Source organism: Nicotiana tabacum, chromosome 18, assembly GCF_000715075.1.
Source record: "Nicotiana tabacum cultivar K326 chromosome 18, ASM71507v2, whole genome shotgun sequence".
In the NCBI taxonomy this organism is placed as follows: Eukaryota; Viridiplantae; Streptophyta; class Magnoliopsida; order Solanales; family Solanaceae; genus Nicotiana; species Nicotiana tabacum.
The window spans coordinates 145,072,038-145,098,445 of NC_134097.1; the positions used below are offsets into that span (position 1 = coordinate 145,072,038).

At 37.3% G+C, this 26,408-nt stretch overlaps 1 protein-coding gene across 1 annotated transcript; it reads right to left on the reverse strand.

Annotated features, from left to right (window-relative positions):
* Positions 1 to 3,884: 3,884 nt before the first annotated feature.
* Positions 3,885 to 11,446, reverse strand: LOC107812664 (uncharacterized). Its single transcript, XM_016637814.2, has 3 exons — positions 11,294 to 11,446; positions 8,864 to 9,628; positions 3,885 to 4,367 (listed from the first exon to the last, which is right to left on the reverse strand). The coding sequence occupies exons 1-3, from the start codon at positions 11,305 to 11,307 to the stop codon at positions 4,052 to 4,054; spliced, it is 1,095 nt and encodes a 364-aa protein (XP_016493300.2). The 5' UTR covers positions 11,308 to 11,446; the 3' UTR covers positions 3,885 to 4,051.
* Positions 11,447 to 26,408: the final 14,962 nt, after the last annotated feature.

Here is a 26,408-nt window from a genome sequence, read left to right on the forward strand (position 1 = left end):
ATTGTTTACTTTTTATAGCTAATATACATAGATGATATACGGACAACACACGATTATACACATATTATATATAAATTATACATCATTCAATTTTTTAATTTAAGTGGTCGGTTGAGCACCTATTTAGGCTGATTAGATAAAAGAAAAATATGAAATAATCTCAACCAAAGACTAAAAATATAATTAAAGTTCATATGCGGACAATTTTTATTAAAACTCATCCTTTTATAGTGAAATAAATTAATTTTTTATAACAACAGAAATAATGGCATAAAAAATAAGATAAAAGAAAATAAATATTGAAAAAAATGTTAGAAAGTTCTAAAAATGAGAAATAAAAGATGACAACAAATTTCTTCTTATGTTTCATCTTTGTTGAGTATAAAAAATTTGAAAGTTAATCTCATCGATTTCAAATATTGTTTTTCCAACTCAAATACATAGATTATAAGATAAGGATATCTTCGATTTTTTTTTTAATTTACATTATGTGTCATTTTTGAAAAATCACTATTACTAACAAACTGATATGATTTTCGAATTTGAATTGGAATGCAATTTGAGTAGTTTGCATCGAGGTTAAGCCAAGTATGGTGTCGAAAAATAACCTACTTGACACTTTTAAGCCAATATATGCTATATTTTATAATAATAAAAAACTAATTTAACATTTAATGATTCAAAGAACAAATTTTTTGTATATATAGGGTATTAAAAATTCAAATTCTGGGGCTAGAGATATCGATAAACTTAAAGCGGAGTCATACTGAAATAAATCCGACCAAAGAATCATTTAAAATTTTAGATAGCCGATTAAAGTGAATTTTTAATTAAGGATAATTTCTTCACTTGCATCATTTTAAAGATAATCATTATTATAATATATATAAAGTTTTAGAAATTGAAATTTCAAAATAGAAATATTTTTTGAAAGATAAAATCATACCAAATAAGAATTTAAGTTGTAGTATAAGAGTCACGCCGTAATCAAAGAATCGTTTATATCGTGTCAACTTTTGTGCTTTGCCATAAATATGAGTTATTATTTCACTTTGTGGCTATTTTTAGGTTCCAATTACACCTACGAGAATAGTGCAAAAATAAAATTATCACTACGAGAATTTAGAAAATATTAATTTTTTTTCATGTAGTGTCTTAATTAATATCTGACGATTATCTATAATTATTTAGAAGGTTTAAATATTAAGGTTATTTACATATAATTCAAATAACTTAGATATTTAACATGGTTAATGTCAAATATCAAAATGGAGTAAAAAAAATTCACTAGCTAAAGAATTTTTTATATTTTTAGATAGCCAACTAAAATGAGTTTTGAATTAAGAATAATATTTTCAGTTACATCATTATTGAAAAATAATGTTTTAGAAACTGAAATTTTAAGAAAGAAATATTTTTTAAGAGATATCAACACATCAAATAAGAGTTCAAGTAGTAGTAAAGGAGTTGAGTTTTATCCAAAGAGTCATTCATTGTCTCAACATTTGATTATTTTGCCATAAATATGAGTTATTATTTTGCTTCCTGACTGTTTTTAGGATCCAATGACACCGGCAAGAATGATATCAAAAAAGAAAAATAGAAGAAATGGCTAATTTTTTTCATGTAGTTAATATCCAATGATTATCTATATTTACCGAGAAAGTGTAAATTTTAAGATTATTTACATACAACCCAAATAACTTAAATATTTAACATGATTAGTGTCCGCGCATCCGCGCGGGTACTAATACTAGTAAGTGAAAATAAGAAGGGTGTTGGGATATATTCGACCATTGCCTCACCAATATTTGAATTTATTCTTATGATGGATCGGAAGGAGTACTGTTTTGACATAATTTATGTATATGTGTACATATATGTGTACATTTTTTTTTAAAGAACTTCATAAAAATGGGAAAGACATTTTTCTAAAGTCCCTATGATATTGATAAGGTTACTGACAAGTGTGTCCAATTTTCTGAAGGACAGCTGCTAGCAATTTGTTCATATCCATAACGATTACAATAATAATATAAGTCATAGAAATTAAACACAAAAAGACAGAAATTTATATTAAATAAAAAAGAAAAAATATCATGCAAGTCGCCAAAGTGGCAGTAACTATCTTTGTCGGTGAAAATACGGAGGCATTTTTAATTTTTTCAATTAAAACCTATTAATTAATTAATTAAAACTTCAATTATTCAGCAACTATTTAAATAATTTCATCTGTTGGCTTTATCTTTTAGAAGGACACATTGAACTTAGGATACCCCTTAATGTCAGGCTAATCTTTGTATTAATGTACCCACACGTGCATTTCACTGAATTCTTTGAACTTTGGAATACTAAGTTTAATTTAAATTGATACTCAATTCTATGTCTGATGTTTTTGTTTTTTCCATTGGACATGAGCACAAGCTGCAGGTGTTTAGATTTCATTGTCTTTATGCTTACTCAAAGAATTCTAAATACATTTAACTTTTTTTTTAAAATGAATTGCTAAATAGCATCCAATGATGTGATCGAGTAGCAATGAAAAGCTAAAAATTGTGGGAAGTAGTTACGATTTAAATTTCAATTGAGACAAAAAATAATAAGTGATTTCTTTTCTCCGCATAACCTTGATGCCAAGAGTTATTCGGACATGTGGTTGTGGTCTTGTGGAAGGTAACGAATATCCTTTGAAATAGTTGAAATGTGTACAAGTTAATTCGGACATCACCATTATAAAAAAAGAATGAATTGCAAATAATTCTTTAAAAAGGGACATTATTTTTTTACAAACTTTTGTTGGAATGTATATTGATTAACCAAACGTTGGTGTAACTAAGAAATTCTATTTCACTAATGTTGGAGATATTTTTAAAAAATAAGAAAAGAACATGTATACTATTGATTTGTTTGTTAACATAGTCTCCAAAAGATTATGATCACCATATTGTTTATGACTTCTTGTAATATGGAAACAGCCTTTGTACCTGCACAAGGTAGAAATAAGAGCCCGTTTTGATTGGCTTAAAAAGAGTAGCGTTTCAGCAGAAATAGCTTTTAAGCCAAAAAGCAATAAGTTGAGGTTGCTTGGCTTATTGCTTTTGGCTTGTTTTAAACAATTTTAAACTTATTTTAAGTACTTTTTGATTTTGCCAAACACTAAAAAAAGCTAAAAATAGCTTAAAATCTGATTTAACCAGCTTAAAAGCCAATTCAAACGTCCTCTAAGACTAAATACTTATTATTCTCCCCAGACTCCACTTGATTGGATTACACTGCTAAATAGAAAAGCAATGGTAGTCAATATCTGCCAAAAGCTAGTTTTTTTTGTTCCTCTATATAAATAGTAACATCCTAGTCCTTTTTCTTAACAATGTTTCAGGCAGAAATAGTGAGAACTTCTAAGCTCTAGAAACCAAAATCATGAGCTTGTGGTGGAACTATACAGTGGCAAAGCCAAAAAATTCAATAAGGATGTTCAAATTTTGAACATCATTTGCCAGTGAACTATGCAAGGGTGTTCAAGGTTTATTTTTAATCGATAACAAGTAATATTTTACCTTATACGTGGTATAATTTTTCGGCGAAGGATGGTTAATTGACCACCCTTGGGTCAACATAGCTTCACCCCTGAAACTATAACCATGATTTTCATGCAACATATTCTCACGCAACCAAGTTGAATCGGCTATATGAATCTCACACCATTTAAGCTCATGCCAGACCAATATTATACCAAATATATTTTTAATTGACATATAAACCTCTGGCGGGACTAAAAATCTCCTAGAAACATATGAAATAAAATAAACTTACTCAAAAGGCTAAAAGATAATCATGAAAAATCGCATTTTCAAGTAGAAATAGTAAGACACCATAAACTAATGAAACTCAAAACATGAGCAAATATATGAATGCAGAAGTATACCATGTTCTTCACCTTCCAAAAGTCACTTCTATCTCTACTGAAAAATAAAGTCAACCTCGCATAATACTATCACCAAATCGCCAAGTTACAACATTTAGATTATTAACTAATGAAAACCAAAATTTATCACCGGCCCTTTGATACAGCATAATTCATATCCTCGGTTGAGGATGGGAAAAGCTCAACGTAACGACTTCCAAGAGTCATCCTATCCTTCGCCAGTGCAGCTTTGGCATCATCATTGCTTGCAAACTCTACGAAAGCTTCTCCAGTTGGCCTTCCATCTGGAAGAAATGTGACATGAATTGCATCCTCCGACAACTCAAAGTCTTTGAAGAAATCCATGATATCATCCTTCCCAGCAGAAAATGGCAAACCCCTCATCCGCAAAATACAAGTTTCTTCATTCATTTCCTTCCCATCCAGTGGTTTCTCCAGTACCCTGATATACAAGGTCATATCAAATATTTTTCGTGTTAGTAGTAGAGGTTATACAATCTCTCATTCACTTCAAATGGCACTACATCAGGAAAACCACTAAGACAACAAATTCAGAACAGGATGCAACCGCCAACCTGATAATATGCTTGAACATATAATGAATGTGTATCGAAGGTTAGGTACAATAAAGGCAAGCTCTAGCCTCTAGGAAAGTTGAAGGGTTGGCTGAGTCATTTCTAATCCCTATAATTGAGAACTTGTAAGCTTCGTGCCTCTAGAGTCAGTTATCATTCCTGACGCCTTTTTGTTTAAATAAATCAGTTATCGATTCTGATAATGTGAGCAACAAAAAAAAACACAGATAATGCCTCAAGGGAAAGGTGTCGGTAGGTTACATCTATAAGCAAAAACAATCATGGTATAATGATCTGTATTATTTTATACAACGTTTGATATGATGTATAAAGTCCTGCATTACCAGATTAATAACGTTAACCAAACGTCAGCTCCTTGGTTATCCTTTTTCCGAAAGTCAGTTCCTATGAAGCAAAGATATCATGTGCTATATCTTAAATACCTAAATCCTTGCTTAAAGGAAGATGAAGCATGCTATCCTCAACACAAGTCATGTCCAAACAGCATATCAAAGTTGTCAGTAATTTATCGAAGTCAGTAAAAATGCAAATAGATTCTGTTTTTTCTAAGTTCATATAGACACAATTTTGATAAAGCAGCTTGTGTTTCTATAGAAAAGTGACCTCTGAAGTCGTAGGACACATCACAAATAGAAATGTGTTCACTGTTGCAATGCAGTAGGTTAAGAGATATATTCACTCTAGGAAGATTATACAATCTCACTAGCATAATAGGCGATGGCTACCGTCTACCAAGTTTACCGAAACCCCTATTTGCATCAACCAGAGTTAAGAGATATCTTGCTCTTTGGCATGTTATTCACTTCTGGTGTTTTTCTCCCTTAAAAGTTACAATGCAAGATGTGATATTGTCAGGGAAAGCAAACTACTAACAAGATCATACAAGACGTGTATATGTGGACATGATAAAACAACAAATCAACATAGTTAATCCTCTTTCACAAGGGAAATTTATCAATAATAAACAAACTATCAACTATTTTAAGCATTGGAATAGAAGGTTTTGACCATGACCAAGATGATATACCACAACTCGAATATGTATCACTGAGACTAAAACAAAGCTTCAAAAATGGTCTGCATAAAGCATACATCACCAGCACACCCCGAAAGGGACGGCTTGAAGACAACCCCTCCACATATAATTTTGTAAATCTCTCATTTGTCCACCCAAAGATAGTTGAAACAAAAAATTAAAATAATTTAAAAATAAAAAGGAGAATAAATCGGCACCAAGACAAGAGAGAGATAACCTACTGGAAAGGGTCCTCTACCTCATGAAGTTAGGAGTTCGAGTAACCGATGGCAAGTCGGGAATAGCCACTATTGGCCCCTGTGACGGGTGGGGCGTTGTTCAACAACAATAACAGCAATAATGCCACCGTAAACTAGTTGAGGTCAGCTTTATGAATCTTCTATATCCACTTTACTCCATTTGGACATGTTTCATTGCATTATTAACTAGCTAAATCTCTAAATCTAAGAACTATCCCTTAATCTTTAACGAAACTTAAGAGGCTCATGCCAAACAGCGGACATAATGTAACTGTGTGAATAACAACTAAAATAAATTGGCATTCGCCGTATTTTCAATGAATTCTCAAATTACTGAATTTTGTGTTTGCCATCTCATTGTGTTTGCTTTCCCCATTTCATCTAACGTGGAAAAATGACTTGCAAATATAGAGTAAATTTCTTTAGAATGGAGGAATGAACCCAAACATTAGTTGGTAAGATGGGAAACAGAATGTCAATTAAAAAAGAAGGGGGATTAGGCATGAGTACGTCAATTAGAAAAAGGAAGCCGCACTGGAGGTGAGGAATCTCTCTTATGCGATGAAAAATTACTGTCCAAAAGTCTTTGGAGTTTAGCAAAGGATAACAAAGACTACATAGAAATAATCATCGGCAAAAATGGCTAATGAAAAGATGGTGTTAAAAGCAATTATCCTTTGAAGCGGGAGTATAGTGACAAATAACAAGCTAGTGAGTACATTACTTTAAAACTTGCTTCAAAGTTGCCGATGAAAGGAGGGTTGAATATCATATCAATAATTAGCTCGACCATTCACCACTACAGAATCAATTCTTGAACTTATGAGGTTTAAGCATCAACCAGAATCCTCCATATCAACAGAATGTTGTAGTCACAAGTCAGGACCACTAATAGGACATCAAGTCTAGAACGCCATGCAAATACTAAGAATTGAATAAACTTATACAAGTTGTTGAAGATTATCACCGACAGGAGAGAGTTGCTGAAGAAATCACCTATTTCTTCGAACAATCACAAAAAGAAAAACAAATCAGCTATTTCTTCATAGAGAAATACGCAGAGAAGTATAGAAAAGTTTTTGTTCCTCTACTGAGTAAAATTGGTCAATTCATAATCAGAAGAGTTTCTCCTGTTTGGGATATGATTCCCATCAACAAGTAAATAAGTTTTGTGCAGCTACCACACAGTGTATTATGTAGAGCTTGTGGAAGGAGAGATATAGTAGATGTTCGAAAGGACAAACATCCACGCTTGACTGTACAAAGTTTTCTTGTTTAACTTTTTGAATTTTTGGTTTGATTATGGGAATATCAAAGGAATAGATATATACCTCCATCCCCTTTTATGTGATCCTCTTATCTCTTTAGTCTATGCCAAGAAGAATGATAACCTTCTATATTTACAAAAATTCAACTCTAAACTTCCCATTGAGTACCCAAAGGTGTGGTCTAGCGGTCAATGAAGTAGGAGGAGAATCGTGAGATCTCGGATTCAAAACCCAACGAAGACCAAAAACACTAGATAAATTCTTCCCATTATTCCAAGCCTTGGTGGACAGGGTTACACGGTACCTGTGTTGATGGAAGGTAGCAGGTACTCGGTCCAATAATTGAGGTGCACAAAAGCTGGACGGACACTACCATCATCCAAAAAAACTTCTAAAGTTCTCATTTTACCATTAACAAGATGATATATAGCAACAAAATTTTATATGGTATATATATGGTATTCTTTAATCCATAAATTGTGACTTCATTTTAAAGAAGTTTCACTGCTCGCTTTTCGCTTCAAGCCCTATGGAAATCACTTTTTTGCGCTTTCCGCTTTTAAAATCACTGGCTGAGAGAAAATAAGGCATATCGGTATAGTCTCCATAAAATGTTGCAGTAGGTCCACAATATTCAATGATGAGAAACAAAAGGCAGGCACCACCTACAAAAAGTTTTATCTCAGCATATAGTCCACAGATAACTGCAATCGGTTACTTGACTGTCCCAGTGTTGAGGATGCCATTGACCAGTTCCTTAAACTTATTTGCCTCATTTACTTAATCCTCAACTAAGACACAAACTTCCAAGATGTCTTCTCCAAATATATTTAGTATAACTATAAAAAAATTGAAATAAAGAAAAAAAAATTCAACATATAAGCTACATACATCGAACATACTTAATGTATCATTAGAATTTTGTGATCTTCCATATGCCAAGTCATTCATTTAAGTACATCATCAAGGGTAAGATGTGAATGTTACTTGAAAGAGTTTCTAATGATAGATTAATTGAAAGATGTCAAATCTTTTTTAACTTAACCAAAAAGAAAAACAGTGCCGTATAAAATGGATTACTGGATGCAAATGCATTTTTCAGGCATCCGCATGCATTTATCAATCCGTTTGTCCATTTTAAAAATAAAATTCCAAATAAAACAATTAAAACAATGGAACTTGGCACCATTTGATAAGGAAATATCAAACACCTAACTTCCTTGTAATGTTTCTGCTTTATAGTAAGTTAAAGAACTCTGGAAAACGTGTTCAATTTCACACCAAAAATGACTTTACACCAAAACTGGTCATACGAAAATTGCAAGAATTTTGAAGGAAGATCGTGTTCCTATTTAACGTTCACTTTCATTCAAACAAAGATGTACAAGAAAGTTTTCCTATTGGCTTACTTTACTGTAAGTTTTCAAGAAACATGCCCCTGATGTACTTCCTTGACATCTAACAAAGTTTAAATAAAAAACATGTCGACAAGTGTAAAAATGCAATTACCATTTCATCTCAACGGTAAAAAACATAATTGACACAGTGAGATATAAAGTAACAGGATGTGGAGTTTTGGTTCCCCACTGAAATGACCTACTCACAATATTACATCGTAGAATAACGGTTCTGATCTACTTGTAACTAACAAAATGGGGATAGAGAGAAAGAAAGAGAGCAAGGAAGAGGAATCTCGCTATCAAACCAACAATTTTAGGTAATAGACACGATATCACCAGATCAGACAGGAGAAAACATATTAAATACTGATTGAAAGTGAAAAAGAATTTAGTACCCACCTGCACCTTGAAAGTGCTTCCTCCAACTCCTCAGGTGATGAAGGGAAGAGCTCTATGTAGCGATTCCCTATTGTCATCCTATCCTTGGCCATGGCAGCTTTTGAATCATCTGCACTAGCAAATTCAACATATGCTTCACCGGTAGGTCTACCCTCAAAAGTAGCTGTTATATGGATTGATTTTTGCGCAAGTTCAAAATCATTAAAGAATTCAATAATATCTTCCTTGCTAGCTGAGAATGGCAATCCCCTCAACCATAATACACCAGTGTGTTCTGCTAAGTCTTTCCTTTCATCAGTAGATCTAGCCCTCGGAACTGAATCGCCACGAGAATCAAAAACTTCATTGGCTATAGCCTTATAGTATTCCTCCTTCTTGCTTCTGAAAACCTCAACATATCTCCTTCCAATATTCTGCCTGTTTCTCTGAAGAGCAAAATCAACTTGAAGAGGGTATCCCAGAACACAGAATGCTTCCCCTGTAAATCTGCCACCTTTGTGGACAAAAAGCACATCAATTACATCCAAACCATGCAAGAAATCAGCAATCTCAGTCTCTGAGCAATCAAAGGGGAGACCCCGGAGTCGAACAACAGGGAAAGGTGGAGGCTGGCCAGTGTAAGAGTATGGAGGGGGAGGTGGAGGAGGAGGAGGATTGTACAAATAACTTGAACCCGGAGGAGTAGCATAATATGAGGAACCTTGATCCATTATGCGTTGCCTTTTGAAGCCCATTTCACGGGCATCACCGCCGTCAACGTAGTTTCTTCATTAAATCAAAATGAAAGGAAACTTTTTTGTCAGTATCCAACTCAAAATCAATAAAACAGGTATTATCCTATCCCATTTGAAAAAAAGAAGATAGACTAATGAACGGAGCAGATAGATCAAAGAACAAAGTCAAACAAAATTTAGAAGATTATATTGCTTTGTCTTCACCTAAGAGATAGCAAAATCCAAGACCTTATCACCCATTATGATATTGTACATGCATCTAGTTACCACTCTATCTACTTATGCGTTGGACTCATATCTCGCAAAAATGCACACTTCCTATCACATCCAACAGCATATAAAAGTTTCTTTTTTCTTTTCCTGTAAGAGTGGGGGCGGGGGGATCTTGTAGAAATGCCTGCGCACAATAGACCCTTGCTAAGTTGTCCGGACTCTTCACTTTCAATGGTGTACCCGTGTCGACACGATATGGGTGTGGGTGTGGGATCCGTACCGGATTTGGTCAACCGATTTTGGGCACTTCGACCAAAATCGATGGAGAAATTCGGGACAGATACTACGATTTATGAAATCAAAATAAAAGCTAGGGTGAAATTGAAGAAAATGGAATACCTTGAATATAGAATTTTTTATGTTAGTACATTTCCTTTTATCTCCTTATTGGATTCTACTCTTGATCAATAATTTCTCCTTCTCAGAATACCTTCTTATAAGTTTACACATAATGTCTCATAAGTTAGACATATTTTTATAACACTATTTTTAGATATTTAAATTATTTTTAGTCGAATCTCCGTACCCGTATCCGTATCAGGATCCATATCCCCGAATCTTAAAATTTAGATAATAAAGGATCCGACCTCTAGATCTGCACCTGTATCGGACACCTGCACCCGAGTCCGAACAACTTAGGACCCTTGTGATCCGGCCTCATAGTGGGAGCTTAGTGCACCGGGCTTCCCTTTTTGTTGTTGTAGGATGTACGGTATAAACTACAGGTTTGACCGAGTTCACTAGGCTTTGGCTCATACCCTGCGTATATGTCAAAATCTACTAAATACCCAATAACTCTATCCCTCCTCCAATTCTTCATTCTTTGAGAAAAGAACCTACGGGAACGGCTGATTTGTGGATGAGTAATTAGCATAGTGACTCGCTTTCATCCTTCATAGATCACCGGAAACTCTTATTAGTAAGTGTTAATGTCCCAATAACCAATAAAAGGGCTAGTTCATTAGTTCACACTTATAACTAACTCCAATATTTTTCAGTAGCATCTCAAAGTTCATATCCCGGATCTGCCCTATGTAAAGCATCAATTTCACTTATTTGGTCAACTATATAAGTGTAAATTACAACAACAACAACAAAACAAGCAAATTTCTTGGTGGGTATCTCATAAAAACTCAAAATACAAGTGAAAACAATCAAAAATCATAATAAAAGACAATAATTAAGCATGATTTCCCTTCATTTGCATCAATGTATCAAGAATGAATCCTACCCTTTTGACCCACTAAGAGAAAACAATCAAAAAGCACAATAAAGACAAGCTACAAATAAATTCCAAGAAAATCATACCGACCCCAATAACAAAAAAAAAAGGGAATATTACAAAAAAAAAAAAAGGTGACATTTTCTAAGGAAATATAAATAAATATCAAATTTGGGATTAAAGAAGAACTTGGGTGCTTACCCTCTGTAATACATTTTGTTGGAGCTCCAGATCGATTTTTCTTTACGGGGTTTTTGGGGAAAAGTTTAGGGTTCTTCAATTGGAACTTCCTCTCGAGAGGCAACCAGAATGGCGTTTTTGTTTATGTGGTAAGCTGCAACGAGGTCAACGACGTCGTTTCAACTTTTTAAACCTTTTTTATATTTAGAGAAAGGGGAGGGGGTTAAGTGAAATGAAATTATTGAGAAAATAATAAACTGGTCCTCAATGTCTTGGGGTTAGTTTATTTCGGTCCTCGATCACATAGATAATCATTGATGTCTAGAAAATGGCAAAAAGGCCAAATATACTTCTTTACTTTCAGATATTGTTTACATTTAATCTCCATTATACCATCTGGCCGAATTCACCACTATCGTTATACTATCCAGTCAAACTAACAAACTTTCAAAATTATCCCTCAATCAGTCAGGTGACCCAGGATCTCTCAAATCATTTTAATTAAGTCCACTTATTCTTCTTCGTGATCCATTGTTTTCGAAATAATTGGCATTTACTTGCTTTCTTAATTGAAAAAAAATAAGAAAAAGAAATATTAAAATAATACAACGGTTAGTAAACAAAATATAGTAAATTGAAGAATCTAAATTAGGCAGCTTGTCTAAATTCCAAAAGTATTTACAACATCCCAACTTTAATAAATTCGTTGCACCAAAGGTGTGGAGACTTTGCAAGTATTAGGGATAAAAGTTGAAGTTCCTTGGAGATTTTATATTGCCGAATTCAACATTGCTTTAATTAAATGTCTACGCATTGTGTACTCTTAAGTTAGTCGATCGGACTATATACTAACCAGACAATAACAAAATATATTCGAATATACATGTACATACATAATGTATAAATAGACTCATTGAATTCTACAGTATGTATATGGTTGAAAAATAAATAAAATTTTAAACCAATTCCAAACCCATTATCACAAGACAAGAAGTGAGTGCATTGGTAATTAAAAATATCCATAAATAATTTATATAGTCTAGTACCTTTAACATTCACATCAATAGTAATTTCTAAGAATAGTGGAGCAAGAAGAACAAGTGATTTAAATAAAAAAAAATTGGGAGATTTTGAATTACTTAACAGATCAAGGGATGATTTTTAAAAGTTTGTTGATAGTAGGCATAACTTTTACCTGATAGTATTACGGTATGGATAAATTTGACCGAATAGTATAGCGGAAGTTAAATGTGGACAATATCCGAAAATAAAGGGATATATTTGGCCCTTTTCCCTTGAAAAAAAAGTAACATTTGCCCCTTAATCCGAAAATTAACGGATTTGTCAAGATCTACTTTTAGATGTAACATCACTAGCTCCACCATTTTCATTTTCATATTGGGATTTGGGAATTAAATCTTTGCCAATTTTGGACAAAGTAAAGTTAAAAGTTATTACACGAAAATTTAATTCTTCATGAAGGGAAATTAGTTGTCAAACACTCATTTATCTTGTAATTGTAGTCTATCATTGTTGGGTTGAAGTTAAATAGTGATAATCTTAGTGGTTTTGCGAAGTGGAGCACATATAAGTGAATTCTTTCTGCATATGTTCCATTGAGCCATTCTCAACCAATTAATCTCTCATCTCACGGAACGCTCATTAACTCTTGATTTCAAGACTTCTATGGTTGTTCGTTTTCGTTCTACCTCCACATGCTTGGTACTAGTATATGTATGGGCTAAAAATTTATCCTAGTTAGGTGTGGGTCATGTCGACATTAAAAAAAACGTTCGAAGGTTGCCACGCGTCATCGATATGTTTCCAACAAAGAACAAAAACGAAGTCGAAGTGACCTGACGAAGAACAAAGACGAGGTCGAGCTGACTCAGTAGAGGGACGAGGATGAACACTCGTTTTAGAAGGACAGTAACAGCTAGTTTTAGAGATAAGATATGTCACGCCCCGAACCTGGGCCTAGACATAACACGACACTCGGTGCCTGATTACATGTGACCGAGCGAACCAACTGGCTGGCTGAATCAACATGTGATATCATAACATACTGAATGCGGAAGATAACTAACACATGCTGATATACTAAAAGTCTAAATGATATAAATCAAAGTGCGGAAATACTATTACATTTCTGAAATATATTTGTAACCAACATAGCTTAATGTGAAAAGCCTGTGACTCTGTCTAACTGTTACTCTAGTCTATGAAGCCTCTATTGAAGTACTGAAAACACTGACTATCTGTAAATACTGAAAGGCTGTAAGGTAATGATAATGCCCCGAAAGAACTGAGGATCACCAAATAGCTGGTACGAGAATCCTAGCGCTCTGAATCATCAACCTGTAAATCATTACCTGCATTGTGAGATGCAGGCCCCAGGCAAAGGGACGTCAGTACATTTGAATTGCACCGGTATGTAAAGCAACTGAAAGAAAGAATTATAAATGCTGAAACTGAAACTGAAATGATAACTGATAACTGAACTGATAATTGGTAATTGAACTAATAACTGATAACTAAACTGATAACTGGTAATTGAACTGATAACTGATAATTGATAACTGGTATATGATAACTGATAACTGAACGGTAACTAATAATTGAACTGAAAGGAAGTAAGGATATGAATACTCCCTCTTCTGAATGATGAACAACCTATTTATCTGAATATTAAACTGCGGCCTCAGGCCCAATATATATATATGCACAAACTGCGGCCTCGGGCCCAAGTATACGGCCTCGGGCCCAAGTATACGTATACATAACTGCGACCTCAGGTCCAAAATGTATAAAGCATAAACTGCGGCCTCAGGCCCAAAAATGCATAAAGCATAAACTGCGGTCTCAGGCCCAAATACAAGTGTTCAACATTCAAGGATTTAAAATCAGTAACTGAGAATCATACTACAATACATGATAGTGAAATACTGAATCACATTGAGTTACATGATACTGGAATACTGGATCATACTGGGTTACATAATACTGGAATACTGAATGGGACTAGACTGAGACATGTGTTCTTGAACTGATTATGAATACTGAAATTTTAACTATTTATGGCATACTGAGTAATCTATACTAAGACTCGGGGGCATCAAACCCAAGTCTATATTGAATACGCACTGAGCCCACAACGTTCAGAATGAAAGTCATGAACGAGTTATGAAGCTAGAGAATAGAAGTTTTACAACTATTCAAGGAACTGGGCTTAACTATATTTCTAAGGCAATTAGTAGCGTCATAAAAGAAACGTAGTGTAGGGAGAATCATTAACATTCCCAAACATATAGAGTTAGCCTCACATACCTTAATTTCGCCACTTATTGATACTACAATGATCCACAATACTAAGAACCTTCAATCTACAATAGCAACATCCAATGGAACCCAATATTAGTAATAAATTCCATAACTTAAGTCATTTAGGCATATTATCAAACACTTGGTAAGTATAAAGCTTCGTAATCCCTATTAATGGTGTTCCTACACCCAATAACCCATTCTCTTGCTCTTGGATAAATTCTAAAGTCTCAAATGGTTATAGTCAATATTATTCATTATCACCCATAAGGTAAACAACACCCTTAACCAATAGAGTTCCATTAAATAAACATCTTTCACTCTCTATAATAGTTGGGTAATTAAATTGGGAACTTATAATTTCTAATCGCCATACCAAGAGTTCCAATACTTATTCATACTCATATTCCCTTAATAAATTCATATATGTAAGTCTAAGGGTGTAGGATTACCTTTTTGGAAGAATCTTGCAAAACCCTCCTTTGAGTTCTTGAAGAAATCCCTTGAAGATCTAAGTATTTTATGTGTAGATTTCATCAATACTAGTGTATAAATGATGAAATTCACACCAAGATAATGGAGATTACTTACCTTGACGATGTGAGGGGTTGGAGGTCTTGAGAGGGTGGAGGAAAATCCTAAAATTCGTCCAAATAAAGTGGGGAAAATAACCCCTAAAGGCTTTATATCAAAATAGGGTCGGGTTGACAAAAAGCGCAGATTTTCACAGCCGCGGCACATGGGGCGATGTATGGGGCGGCATGCGAAAAATGTGTTTAAAAACGAAATTTGGAGGTGCTCTGTTAATTTACACAGCCGCGCTGCATGGGGCGACGCGGTAGTGTAAAATTCTGCGCTGTTTTGGTAATTTGATCATAACTTCTGGTAGGAGTGTCCAAATGATGAACGGTTTGAAGCGTTAGAAACTAGACTCAAAGATATTTCATTTGATAGGTTGTGTATCACATAAAACATTATATAAATGTAAATATGCTCGTACAAAGTTTGGTCTTGTGCGTACTCATTTGGAATTTTAGTCTATCATGTAATTTTCCAACTTGGCTTAGACTTAGATCTCTCCTTGGACCCCAAATCACCTATGATATTCCTCGTACACTTATTATCACATCCAATTGATAATCATCATATTAATACTCATTTAATGCATCCACAACTGATTCAAATTTGCGGGGTGTTACAAGATATCAGAGAATATTTTAGGGGATATCCCATTCGTACTATTAGTATTTTTGTGCTTCATGTGTATTTATATATAGAAATATATGTAGTTATGGGGGGATTGAACACTCATTGTAAAAAATAACAGATTGACATTCTCTGAAGATTCTTGCTTTATTATATACATACAAAATACACTTTTTCTTCAGATCTGTATCAGGCTTTTCTTTCACGTTCCAAGGAGAATCTGAATATTCAAAGGCTCGTCAATCACTTATTATTATCAGGAGGAATACCAAAGAATCTCATCCTTTTTTTGGTTACCTCACTTGTATTTATTGACATAAATGCCATTATATATCAATTATTACTATTTAATGATATTTCCTTTGTTCTTGGATCATTGAATATTGTTTACTGTCGCTCATTTATTGTTATTTGAATGGTACTCGTGATATTTTGCTACAAAACCAGTTAAATAATTTTTTGGATATTAATATTGGCTAAGATTAACTCTCTTCTATTAGAAAATTTAATTATTTAAACCTAGATCTAAATTTTGGGTCAAACAATTTGCCGTCGTCTGTGGGGATTTTCTCAACCATTTTTTTGTTTCCACTAGATATACAACTTACGTGACTTGTTAATCTAATAAACCACAAGGTTTATGTATCCTCTGTGTGCGCACAAAAATTTCCATGGCAGGTAACCAAGGAAACTAGACGAGAGTAACACATAACGTTCCCCTTAACCTCATGAACGCCATCAACGAAGGCTATGACACATAGGGCGAAGAATTGATGCCCATTGCCTCCCCTAGGCGAGAAAGGTCGCATGCCTCTTTCTGCAGCACAACAAAACCAAATGGAACACGTTTACGGGAGAAAGGATGCCACCTGCTATGAAAAAGCTCCTCGAAGCATGACTAATTGATACTCTAGTCAGAATACTCAGTAAACAAGCTCCATGCACGACCACAGAAAGCACGAGAGTCAATGCAACAAAACGAGGGGACGAACAAGACGACTAACCAGACCCTCTAACTTCAGGTAAAAATCATAATGTTACTGACAATACAGGTGATAGCGTCCTCGCCACCGTGCTTAAAAGAATGGAAGAAATAGAGAATGAAAACAAGGCGCTCAGAGACCAAATGAAAGAGCACCAGGAACGAGTAGACAAAATACTTGGCGGCCCCAAATTGCTGCCATAAAGGGACGCCGATAGGTTCATAGAATAGTCGTACAGTGAGGAAGCAGCTCCACACGCCATACCAAAACCTTCAAGATGCCATCATATCTCAGAATATACGATGGGACGACCAACCCCAAAGATCATGTAATTCACTACGTTACCATTGTGATAGGCAACAACCTCACCAAAGAGTAGATGCCCTCCATCTTGCTAAAAAAAATTGGCGAAACTTTCGCTGGAGGGGCAGTGACATGGTACTCATAGTTACCGGTCCGTTCCATAGAAACATTCGAAGAGATGGACGATAAGTTCGTACGGCACACGTCGAGGCCAAAAAGTTAAAACAAGAGTAAAAAACATCTTCACTATCAAGCAATCCCTAGTATAGGGATTGAGGGACTTCCTCACCTGGTTCAACAGGGGTGAGGATGACCTTACCAAATATTTTTGAAGGAATGGCCGTCGCAGCCTTTCAGAATGGGTTGAGCAGAGAAGGCTCGAAGGTGACCAGAAAGCTACTGAGTCGGTTAATGAAGTATCCATCGACCGCTTGGGATGAAATCCATAACGCCTATTGTGCTGAGGTTAGAGCAGACGACAACGACCTCAATGGACCAAATCAATGGCTCACCTCGGTATAATCCGAGCCCGAGAAAGAACACAGATATAATATGAGGAGAGATCATCCAGTATCGCGTCCATGTAGGGAGCGATACCAGCCATATGTTAGGATATTTGTACCCACCTTTCGTTATGAAGACGTCCTATCTAGGACGAGATCAGGAACTCACAAGAACAACAGAGGTATGCCTCCCTTATTATCTGCTCACAATATTTGCGTATCACCTACAAAAATGATTTACGCTCTTGAGAGACTCGGAACAAAGCTTAAATGGCTGCCTAAGATGAGGTCGAACCCAAACATAAGGAAATCTGATGCCCTCTACAAGTTCTACCAAGAACGTGGACATAAAATAGAAGATTGTATTGCCCTGAGGCTAGAAGTCGCAAACTTACTAAAGTAAGGGCACTTCAAAGAACTGCTCAGCTCAACGACAAGGGCAGGAACACCCTGGCAAGGGTTCGAGAACGTCCAGGTCCGCTAAAGCCCCATTCACCGGCTCGAACAATTAATATGATTATTAGTGGCAGTGACAACGCCTCTATCAAAAACATCAAATTCACCACCACCCACAAGCTCAAAAGATCGATCACTCACGAACGGTATGATGAATTCGAAGAAAGTATCATTTTCAATGAATCAAATGTTGACGATTTGACTTTCCCTTATAATGATTCATTTGTCATTAATTTACGAATTTTAGATACTGATGTTAAGAGAATTATGGTAGATGACGGAAGTGGAGCGTGCATCATCTATCCCCGAGTCCTCGCACAGATGAGACTCGAGGAAAGGTTAGTGTCGCGTTGCATCACACTAACTGGTTTTAACAATGCAGTTGAACGGACTTCGAGAGAAATCACAATCTATGTTCTCGCTGGGTGGAGTAATTCTAGAGACGACATCCATATCATGGAACAGGACACCGTATATAACGCCATCATGGGGCGACCATGGATAAACCCCATGAGAGCCGTCCCTTCCAATTTATACCAAGTGATCAAATTTCCAACACCTTGGGGAATATTCAGCATACAAGGAGAATAACGTACATCTCGGGAATGCTACCGAATCGCCATGGACAACACGACAACTCAACAAAAGAAGGAAAAAGACAATAAAGCATAGCAATCAACAAGGTCGAGGTCACCACAAGGCAAAGCCAAGGAAACCATTATGGATCCATAGGCGGTCAAAGCCACTGAATCAACCATAAAGAACCTCGACCCCGTTTAACTAGATCATAACGACCCCAGCAAAAAGGCCTACATCGGTTGCAAACTCCCAAAACCAGGTAAATTTAGTCAATTCTTAATAACTAATGCAAATTTGTTTGCCTTTAGTCATGCAGACATGCCAGGTAACCCCAAAGAAATCTCTACAAACAAGCTGAATGTTGACCATTTCTACCCTCGATAAGGCATGTCCGACAAAAGTTCATCCCCGCCATCAATGAGGCCATCAACAAAGAAGTGGAGAGTTTTTGGCAAATAGATCCATCAGGGAGGCGAAGTACCCCCAACTAGATAGCCAATGTGTTGATGCTCAAAAAGAAAAACGGGAAATGGAGGATGTGTGTGGACTTCATAGACCTAAACAAAGCATGACCAAAGGATTCATTCACACTATCACTCATCGACCCAACAGCCGGGCACGAGCTGTTAAGTTTCCTGGACGCCTATTCAAGTTATAACAAATTACTCATGGAGGAAGCGGACCAAGAAAAAACCACATTCATCACCCATGGCAACATATTGTTATAGGGTCATGCCATTTGGGTTAAAGAACGAAGGGACCACCTATCAGAGGTTGGTCACAAAGATGTTCAAAGATCAACCTAGCAAAACCATGAAGGTATATATCAATGACATGCTGGTCAAGTCCGTGAAGGCAGAGGATCATATCGACCACCTAAATGAAGCTTTCGATATACTAAGAATGTACGGAATAAAATTAAACCCATAGAAATGCGTGTTTGGCATAGCCTCAGGAAATTTTTTAGGTTTCTTGGTATCAACGAGGATTGAGGTCAACCCAGATTAAATCAAGGCTATTGATGAGATACCAGAATAATTTACCACTAAAAAGCAAGTCCATAGACTAATAGGACGAATCGGTCATCTGATAGATGTCATAGGTGTTTCAGCGTACTCAAAAAGGATAATGGCCTCGAGTGGACGCCCGAGTGTGTACAAGCAATGCAAGAACTGAAGGCGTACTTGTCATTACCACCCCTACTCTCAAAACCTGAACATGGGGAATGTCTTCTCGTCTACCTCGCCGTCTCAGAAGTAGCAATAAGTGCGGTCTTAGTTTGAGAAAACAAAGGTACGCAATCTCCCATTTATTATATCAGTAAAACATTTTTCGATGCTAAAATATGGTACCCTCACCTTGAGAAACTAGCCTTGGCCCTAGTCGTAGCTTCACAAAAGCTTAGATCCTATTTCCAGTGCCACCCTATCTCGATCATCACCACTTTTCCTTTAAGAAGCATATTACACAAAGTCAAGCTGTCGGGGAGGCTGGCCAAATGGGCCATCAAGTTAAGCGAGCACAACATCACTTATTAACCTCGCACAACAATAAAGTCGTAAGTACTCGAAGATTTCGTCGCAGACTTTAATGCCAAATTAATGTCGGAGGCTGAAAAGGAAGCCACTCGGGATTCTCTTCAGACACAAGACCTTTGGGTCCTGCAGAGTAACATCGCATCCAATGCATGCGGGTCCAGGATGGGACTCGTACTCGAGGTTCCCACCGGGGAGATAATTTTTGAATCCATAAGATGCTCAGACATGACTAATAACAAGGCCGAGTATGAGGCTATAATTTCAAGATTAAGACTGACACTCAAGTACGGACCGAAGCGATTAAAGTTTCATTACAATTCTCATCTCGTAGTCAACCAGGTTACTAGGACTTTTCAAATCAAAGAGCAGAGGTTGCAAAATTATCAGACTGAGATCTGTAAATTGTTACCCAGTTTCGACGAGTGCCAGCTCGATCAAATTCAATAAAATCAGAAAGTCGAAGCAGACAGTCTCGCCAAGTTAGCCACCGCTACCAAAAGTGTAATCTCTGGGGATAAGAGTGTAGTGGTATTGGACAACACAACGGTAAAAATTTTAAATCTAACTTGGGAATGTCGCAATTGTATTATAAATTATTTGCAGGATGACACCCTTCCAAATAATAATAAGAAATCCAAAAAGCTGAGAATGCTAGCTGCCAGGTACAACCTCTTTCATAACGGTTTATACAAGAGAGCATACGATGGTCCCTGGGCAAAATGCTTAAGCCCTAACCAAACCCAACGCGTCCTCAAGGAAGTCCATGAAGGTTTTTGCGGCAGTCACTTTGGTGATCGATCACTCGTCAAATGCCTCATACAACCCGGGTATTATTGGCTCACCATGAAAAAAGATGCCCTAGGATTTGTGAAGAAATACGAGCGCTGTCAAAAATACACCCTGATATTTCATCAAGTAGGCGAGCACCTCCACTCCATCATTTTTCCGTGGTCTTTCATTAAATGGGGAATGGACATCGTGGGACCACCTCCACCAGGACGAGACAATATAAAATTCCTTTTAGTTTTAACTGACTATTTATCTAAGTGGGTGGAAGCAGGAGCATTCGTCCAAGTGCATGAGTAAGAGGTAACTACTTTCATATGGAAAAATAGCATTTGCCCATTCGGCTTACCCAAAGAGATAAGTTATGACAACGAGCCCCAACTCACGGGAATAAAACCCATCGAGTTCTTCGATAAATGGCATATTAAAAGGGCACTTTTAACTCCTTATCACCCAGCCAACAACAAAAAGTAGAATCCTCTAATAAGTCCATATTGAACATCATGAAAAAGAAACTCGAAGAGGCTAAGGGACTGTGGTTGGAAATACTTCCAGATGTATTATGGGCGCACAGAACCACCCCGAAGACGAGCATAGAAGAGACATCTTATTCTCTAGTCTATAGAAAAGAATTAGTTATACCAGTCGAGGTCGGAGAACCCATCCTGAGGTACTCCCATAAAAGCGGTACCGGTAATGACGAGAGTAGGAGGCAAGTTCTCGGCGAGGTCTATGGGTGAAGATATATGGCATATATAAGGATGGTCGCCCAGAAACAACAAGCAGAGCGTTACTACAACAAAAAGGCAAAGGTCTGACTGCTCTAGATCATGGACTACGTACTCAAAGCCAAAATCCAAGCAAACAAGGATCCACGAGAAGGAAAGTTGGGAAATGGACCATATAAAATCATAGCAAAATCAGACAAGGGTTCGTTCCAACTGGAAACCATGGAAGGGAAACCCCTGCCAAACAATTGGAATATCAACCACCTCAAGTACTTCAACTTCTAAAAAACAAAAAATGCCCTCTAAGTTATACTCTTTTTGTCCCTTACTTGAGTTTTGTCCCAATAGGATTTTATCAAGAAGGTTTTTAATGAGGCAACGAGTAGGACAGTTCAAGATGAAGTACATGAGAGGAGACATATTTTTCATTAGCCGTCTCCTCAAGATTCTCCAAGTCGAACAATAATGGGACTAGATATACTGGGACTGGAACGCCAGCCAACACCCAAAACTTGTAACTTTTTCCAAAAATTGCCCTAGGGCAAAATAATATAATCAAAACAACATCAAAATAACAGAAGTACACTTTTATTGAAACTGCTCCAATAAAAGGTTAACTTCGACCAAGCTCGAACAACACCTATCGGTCATCGGCTGTGATTTAATGAAAGGTTAAATTCGACCAAGTTTGAACAACACCTATCGGTCCTCGGTCGCGATATAATGAAAGGTTAAATTCGACCAATTTCAAATAACACCTATCAGCCCTCGGCCATGATTTAATAAAAGGTTAAGTTTGAACAAGCTCGAACAACACCTATCGGCCCTCGGCCATGACCTAACTTAAAGGTATGTTCGGCCAGCTTGAACAACACCTATCGACCCTTGGCCACATCTCAACTAAGAGATATACTTGACTTGTTTAAATAAAGGGCCGATAAAGCCCATAGATATTAGACCCAAAGGCTATGGCCACCTAGAGGATAACAACAAAAGGGATAAAGAAGCAAAATATGTAAGTACAAAAGTAAAACATGCAAGTATAGAAACAAAATGCGGAACTAAAAAAGGTACGTATAAAACAAAAGTTAACTTTGATATTCAGATTAAGTGTTTTCACAAGAGCATCTGAATACGCCAACAAAAAATATACAAGAAATTAAAGCACCAACTAGTGGCCATCACCATCCCGGCCTCCTATGCCCTCTCCATCCTCGCCTAGACCGTAAGTGGAGTCATATCAAGCACTATCCGCGAGATGGTTTACAACCTCTTCCTCATCTTCTTCAAAACCAGGTTGAGGCGTGGAAGGATCATAATCACAAGCGAGCCGAGTCGAGCCGAACAAGATTTGACTCGAGCATCCTCTAGGGCAGTCTCATAAATGGAGCCCGTCATATTCAAATCATGGAGCACATCCAACCGGGTTTCAGTATAGATCCACTCATTGTACAACTCTTGAGGAATGTTATAATAATGAGAAGCATTAAACAAAGAGGATCGCACAAGTAGTTGGGCATTTTTGGCATCAAGAGCAGTAACTCAATCATGTAGATCAAAGTTTTCCTTGTCCAGCTCCCCACTCTTCTCCTCAAGTCGTTCCTCTTTAGCCCTAGCCGTTGACAAATCATTATCCCGCTCAGAACGGAGGATCGTTTTTGCCAGCTCGAGAATGTCAATCCTTCTCCGAGTATCTAGTCGGGATTACTCTACCTGCTCGAGCATCTGTTGCTTCTCAATGAGCTCCCCCCTAAAAGTGTCGATTTCGAGCTGGTATTTATCCAACTGCTTTGTAGTTGAACCAGATGAGTCTGAAGGTCACTGCATTAGGCCTCCATGCCCTTACTTAGCTCGAGCTCTTCTTCTTTTATCTTCAACAATCCCTCAAGAATGCTGAATCTCTACACTGTCATCATTGGCTCCTCATCCTTTTTCTTCAGTTCTTCTCTTAGGGATGGCACATCACCCTCCTCGTGAAGCCGCCTCTGAAGGTCTCCGGTGCTTTCCACAGTACTCTTTGTACTTACCCTTCAACTTCACGTAAATTTCTTTATGTCTCTTTTCTCTCCGAGCACTCTCAATTTCCAGAATACCAATATGCAAATAAAAAGAAAATGCAAAAGTTAGAAAATGGAAATGAGTTAAGGCAATGGGAAAAAGAATGACAACTACCATACTTATCCTGAGAGTAAGACCGACAATAATCTTTGCAGGGTAGTGTCATTTATCTCCTTAAGGGTCACACACTATGCATCAGAACAAAGAGGACAGAGAGTGGGGACCACCTCCTCAATATTTCTTAGTAAATCACAATCGATTGGGATCGTGATGGTCCTCGAGCCTCCCTCCATCCTCACCTCGATCTGGGTAAGTCCTTCATCAATCATCATAGGGTCGTCAGGGTCTATGTTGGAACCTGACTTATCGCCCTCAACAACGATGTCCTTTCCTCTGTCCTCGACTACTGGAGAAGCATCCGTTGTCGGCTTAGAAGATGAAGCCCCCTCCTGCCTTACAAAGCACGGAGCCGACACCAAGTGTCCTCTCCATGACCATCTCCCCCTCAGGACATAACAACACATCCGCATTCGCCTCTTACAGTTGTGGGGCCTCAGAGGTCACCCCAATATCATCTCCGATGTGTATTGTCACCGTTTTCCGTAGAATGAAGTCACCATCAATGGCCAAGGGAACCCTTCGACATCCGCAACCTTCCTCTTGCGAGGCCTTAGGTCCCCATCATGAGGGAGACTTCATTATCCTCATCAACAAGTGAAAACGACCGAGGAGCTGGTGCAACAATTGGGATGGGGCCAGATTCATAAGGCACAATAGCCACGACAGGAGCGGAGACAGAAGGCGTGGAATCCCTTCACCTCCTAAATATAGGCATAGGCACCCTATTTCTTCTTGAAAACTCCCTAATTGAACCTGAAGAAGAAGAAGCATATGGTTTTACAACGACACAAACCAATATAAAAAACGATCACGACCAGAAGAGAAAAATTACCTTTCAAAGGGAGGGCCGATCTGAACTTTTGAAACAAGCTCGTCTAGTCATGAATCCTCATGGTGTAGGGGAGAACCTGCCCGACCCAGTCAGCAATACATATCGCTAGAGGAGGAGGACGATTATTGGCTACATGTAAAGAAGAATTATTCGACGAAGTCAAAATAGACAAAATACTTCAAAAGGTAAAAACAAAAGAAACTCGAACACTTACGTGTATGGTTCCGGGCCTCAGGGAAAACGTCAACGTTAGCCATAATGAACTAAGTCTTGATATAGAAGCAGTCAAGTCAAAATTGCCGACTACCCTTATCGTCCATCTTCACCACCAAGCACTTGCTCCCATGATGATGAAGCTTCAACATCGTCCATCTATAGAAGCTAGGTGCAAATAGATGCACTAAGTGTCGCACCGTCACCTCGACTCTGTCAAGATCAATAAATTTTGACAGTATCTTGATGGCCTTATAAACATAAGGGGCGAGTTAAGCAGGGCAAATTCCATAATGGCAGCAAACTCCTCCACCAACGGGAGAAGGGGAACGAATAGCCAATAGTAAACTAGCAGGCATAGAAAGAACAATACTCGGGACGGTGAACGTGCACTTCGTCCTCATCAGCAGGGATCAATTCAATGTGGTTGGAAAAGTCCAAACTTGGCTTTGAATTCAGCCAAGTGCTTAAGCCCCATCGATGATAGAAATTTTTCTAGCGTCGCATCTGGCGACCCTTGAAAGTCGGACCTAGCCTCAAGGTTACGAGGGATGATCTCCTCCACTGAAGGAAGAGATTCATCTTCTGCAACAACAAGAGTGTCCTCCCCGTGAGCAGGGAACACAACAGCTAAAGGGACGTCGTGACTCTCTTCATCAACATTAGAAGAAAGGTTAGACATGGTTATTAAGGAAGATAAGAGTATGAAAGAAAGTTAAATATCATAAGGCAAAGAAGATTCAAGAGAAGAAACGGAGTTTATGAGAGCAAAGATAGTATGAAATGAAGTAAAGTTTCAATAATGAAGAAACAATCCTTATTTATAGAGATTAAATCTCTAAATCTGAAACAGTTTATCATAATTGGCACTAGAATCAAAATGACAGAACCAATCAAAGGTCACGCGTGAATCGATGTGATGCATCGGGAATCAACATCATCATGACGCATGATGTCATGATGTCATGATGTCACTTCTTCTCATGGACCAGATGGTTCCAACAAATCACCCAGAAAATTTAAGGGTTTGAAACGTGCATCCCACAAAGAGCCACGTCGCTTGTTTGTCACAACAATCACGGCCACTGTTATCTGTTTAGTTAACTTGACCACAAAGACGACCATGAACGCTATTATCTGCTCATTGAACTCGCCCACAAAGACGACCTCGACAAGCGGAGGGACTAACTGTATATGCTAAAATTATCCTAGTTATGTGTGGGCCATGTCAATATTAAAAGAACCTTCGAAGGCTGCCACACGTCATCGATCAACAAATGACGAAGACGAGAAGGATGAAGACGAGGTCGAGCTAACTCAGTAGAGGGAGGACTCCTTTTAGAAGGGCAGTAACAACTAGTTTTAGAGATAAGATATTATAGAGAATATTCTAAGGAATATTCCTCCCATCCGTACTATTAAGGTTTTTGTGGTCCATCCGTACTCTGAAGATTCTTGTTTTATTACTTTCTCCATTTCAATTTAGATGAGGTAGTTTGAGTCGGCACGG

Excerpts from the sequence above, each read along its gene's own strand:
- LOC107812664 (XM_016637814.2), bottom strand. Across the intron at positions 4,368-8,863 it reads GAAGCACTTTCAAGGTGCAG|GGTACTGGAGAAACCACTGG; the intron begins GTGGGTACTAAA and ends CTTGTATATCAG.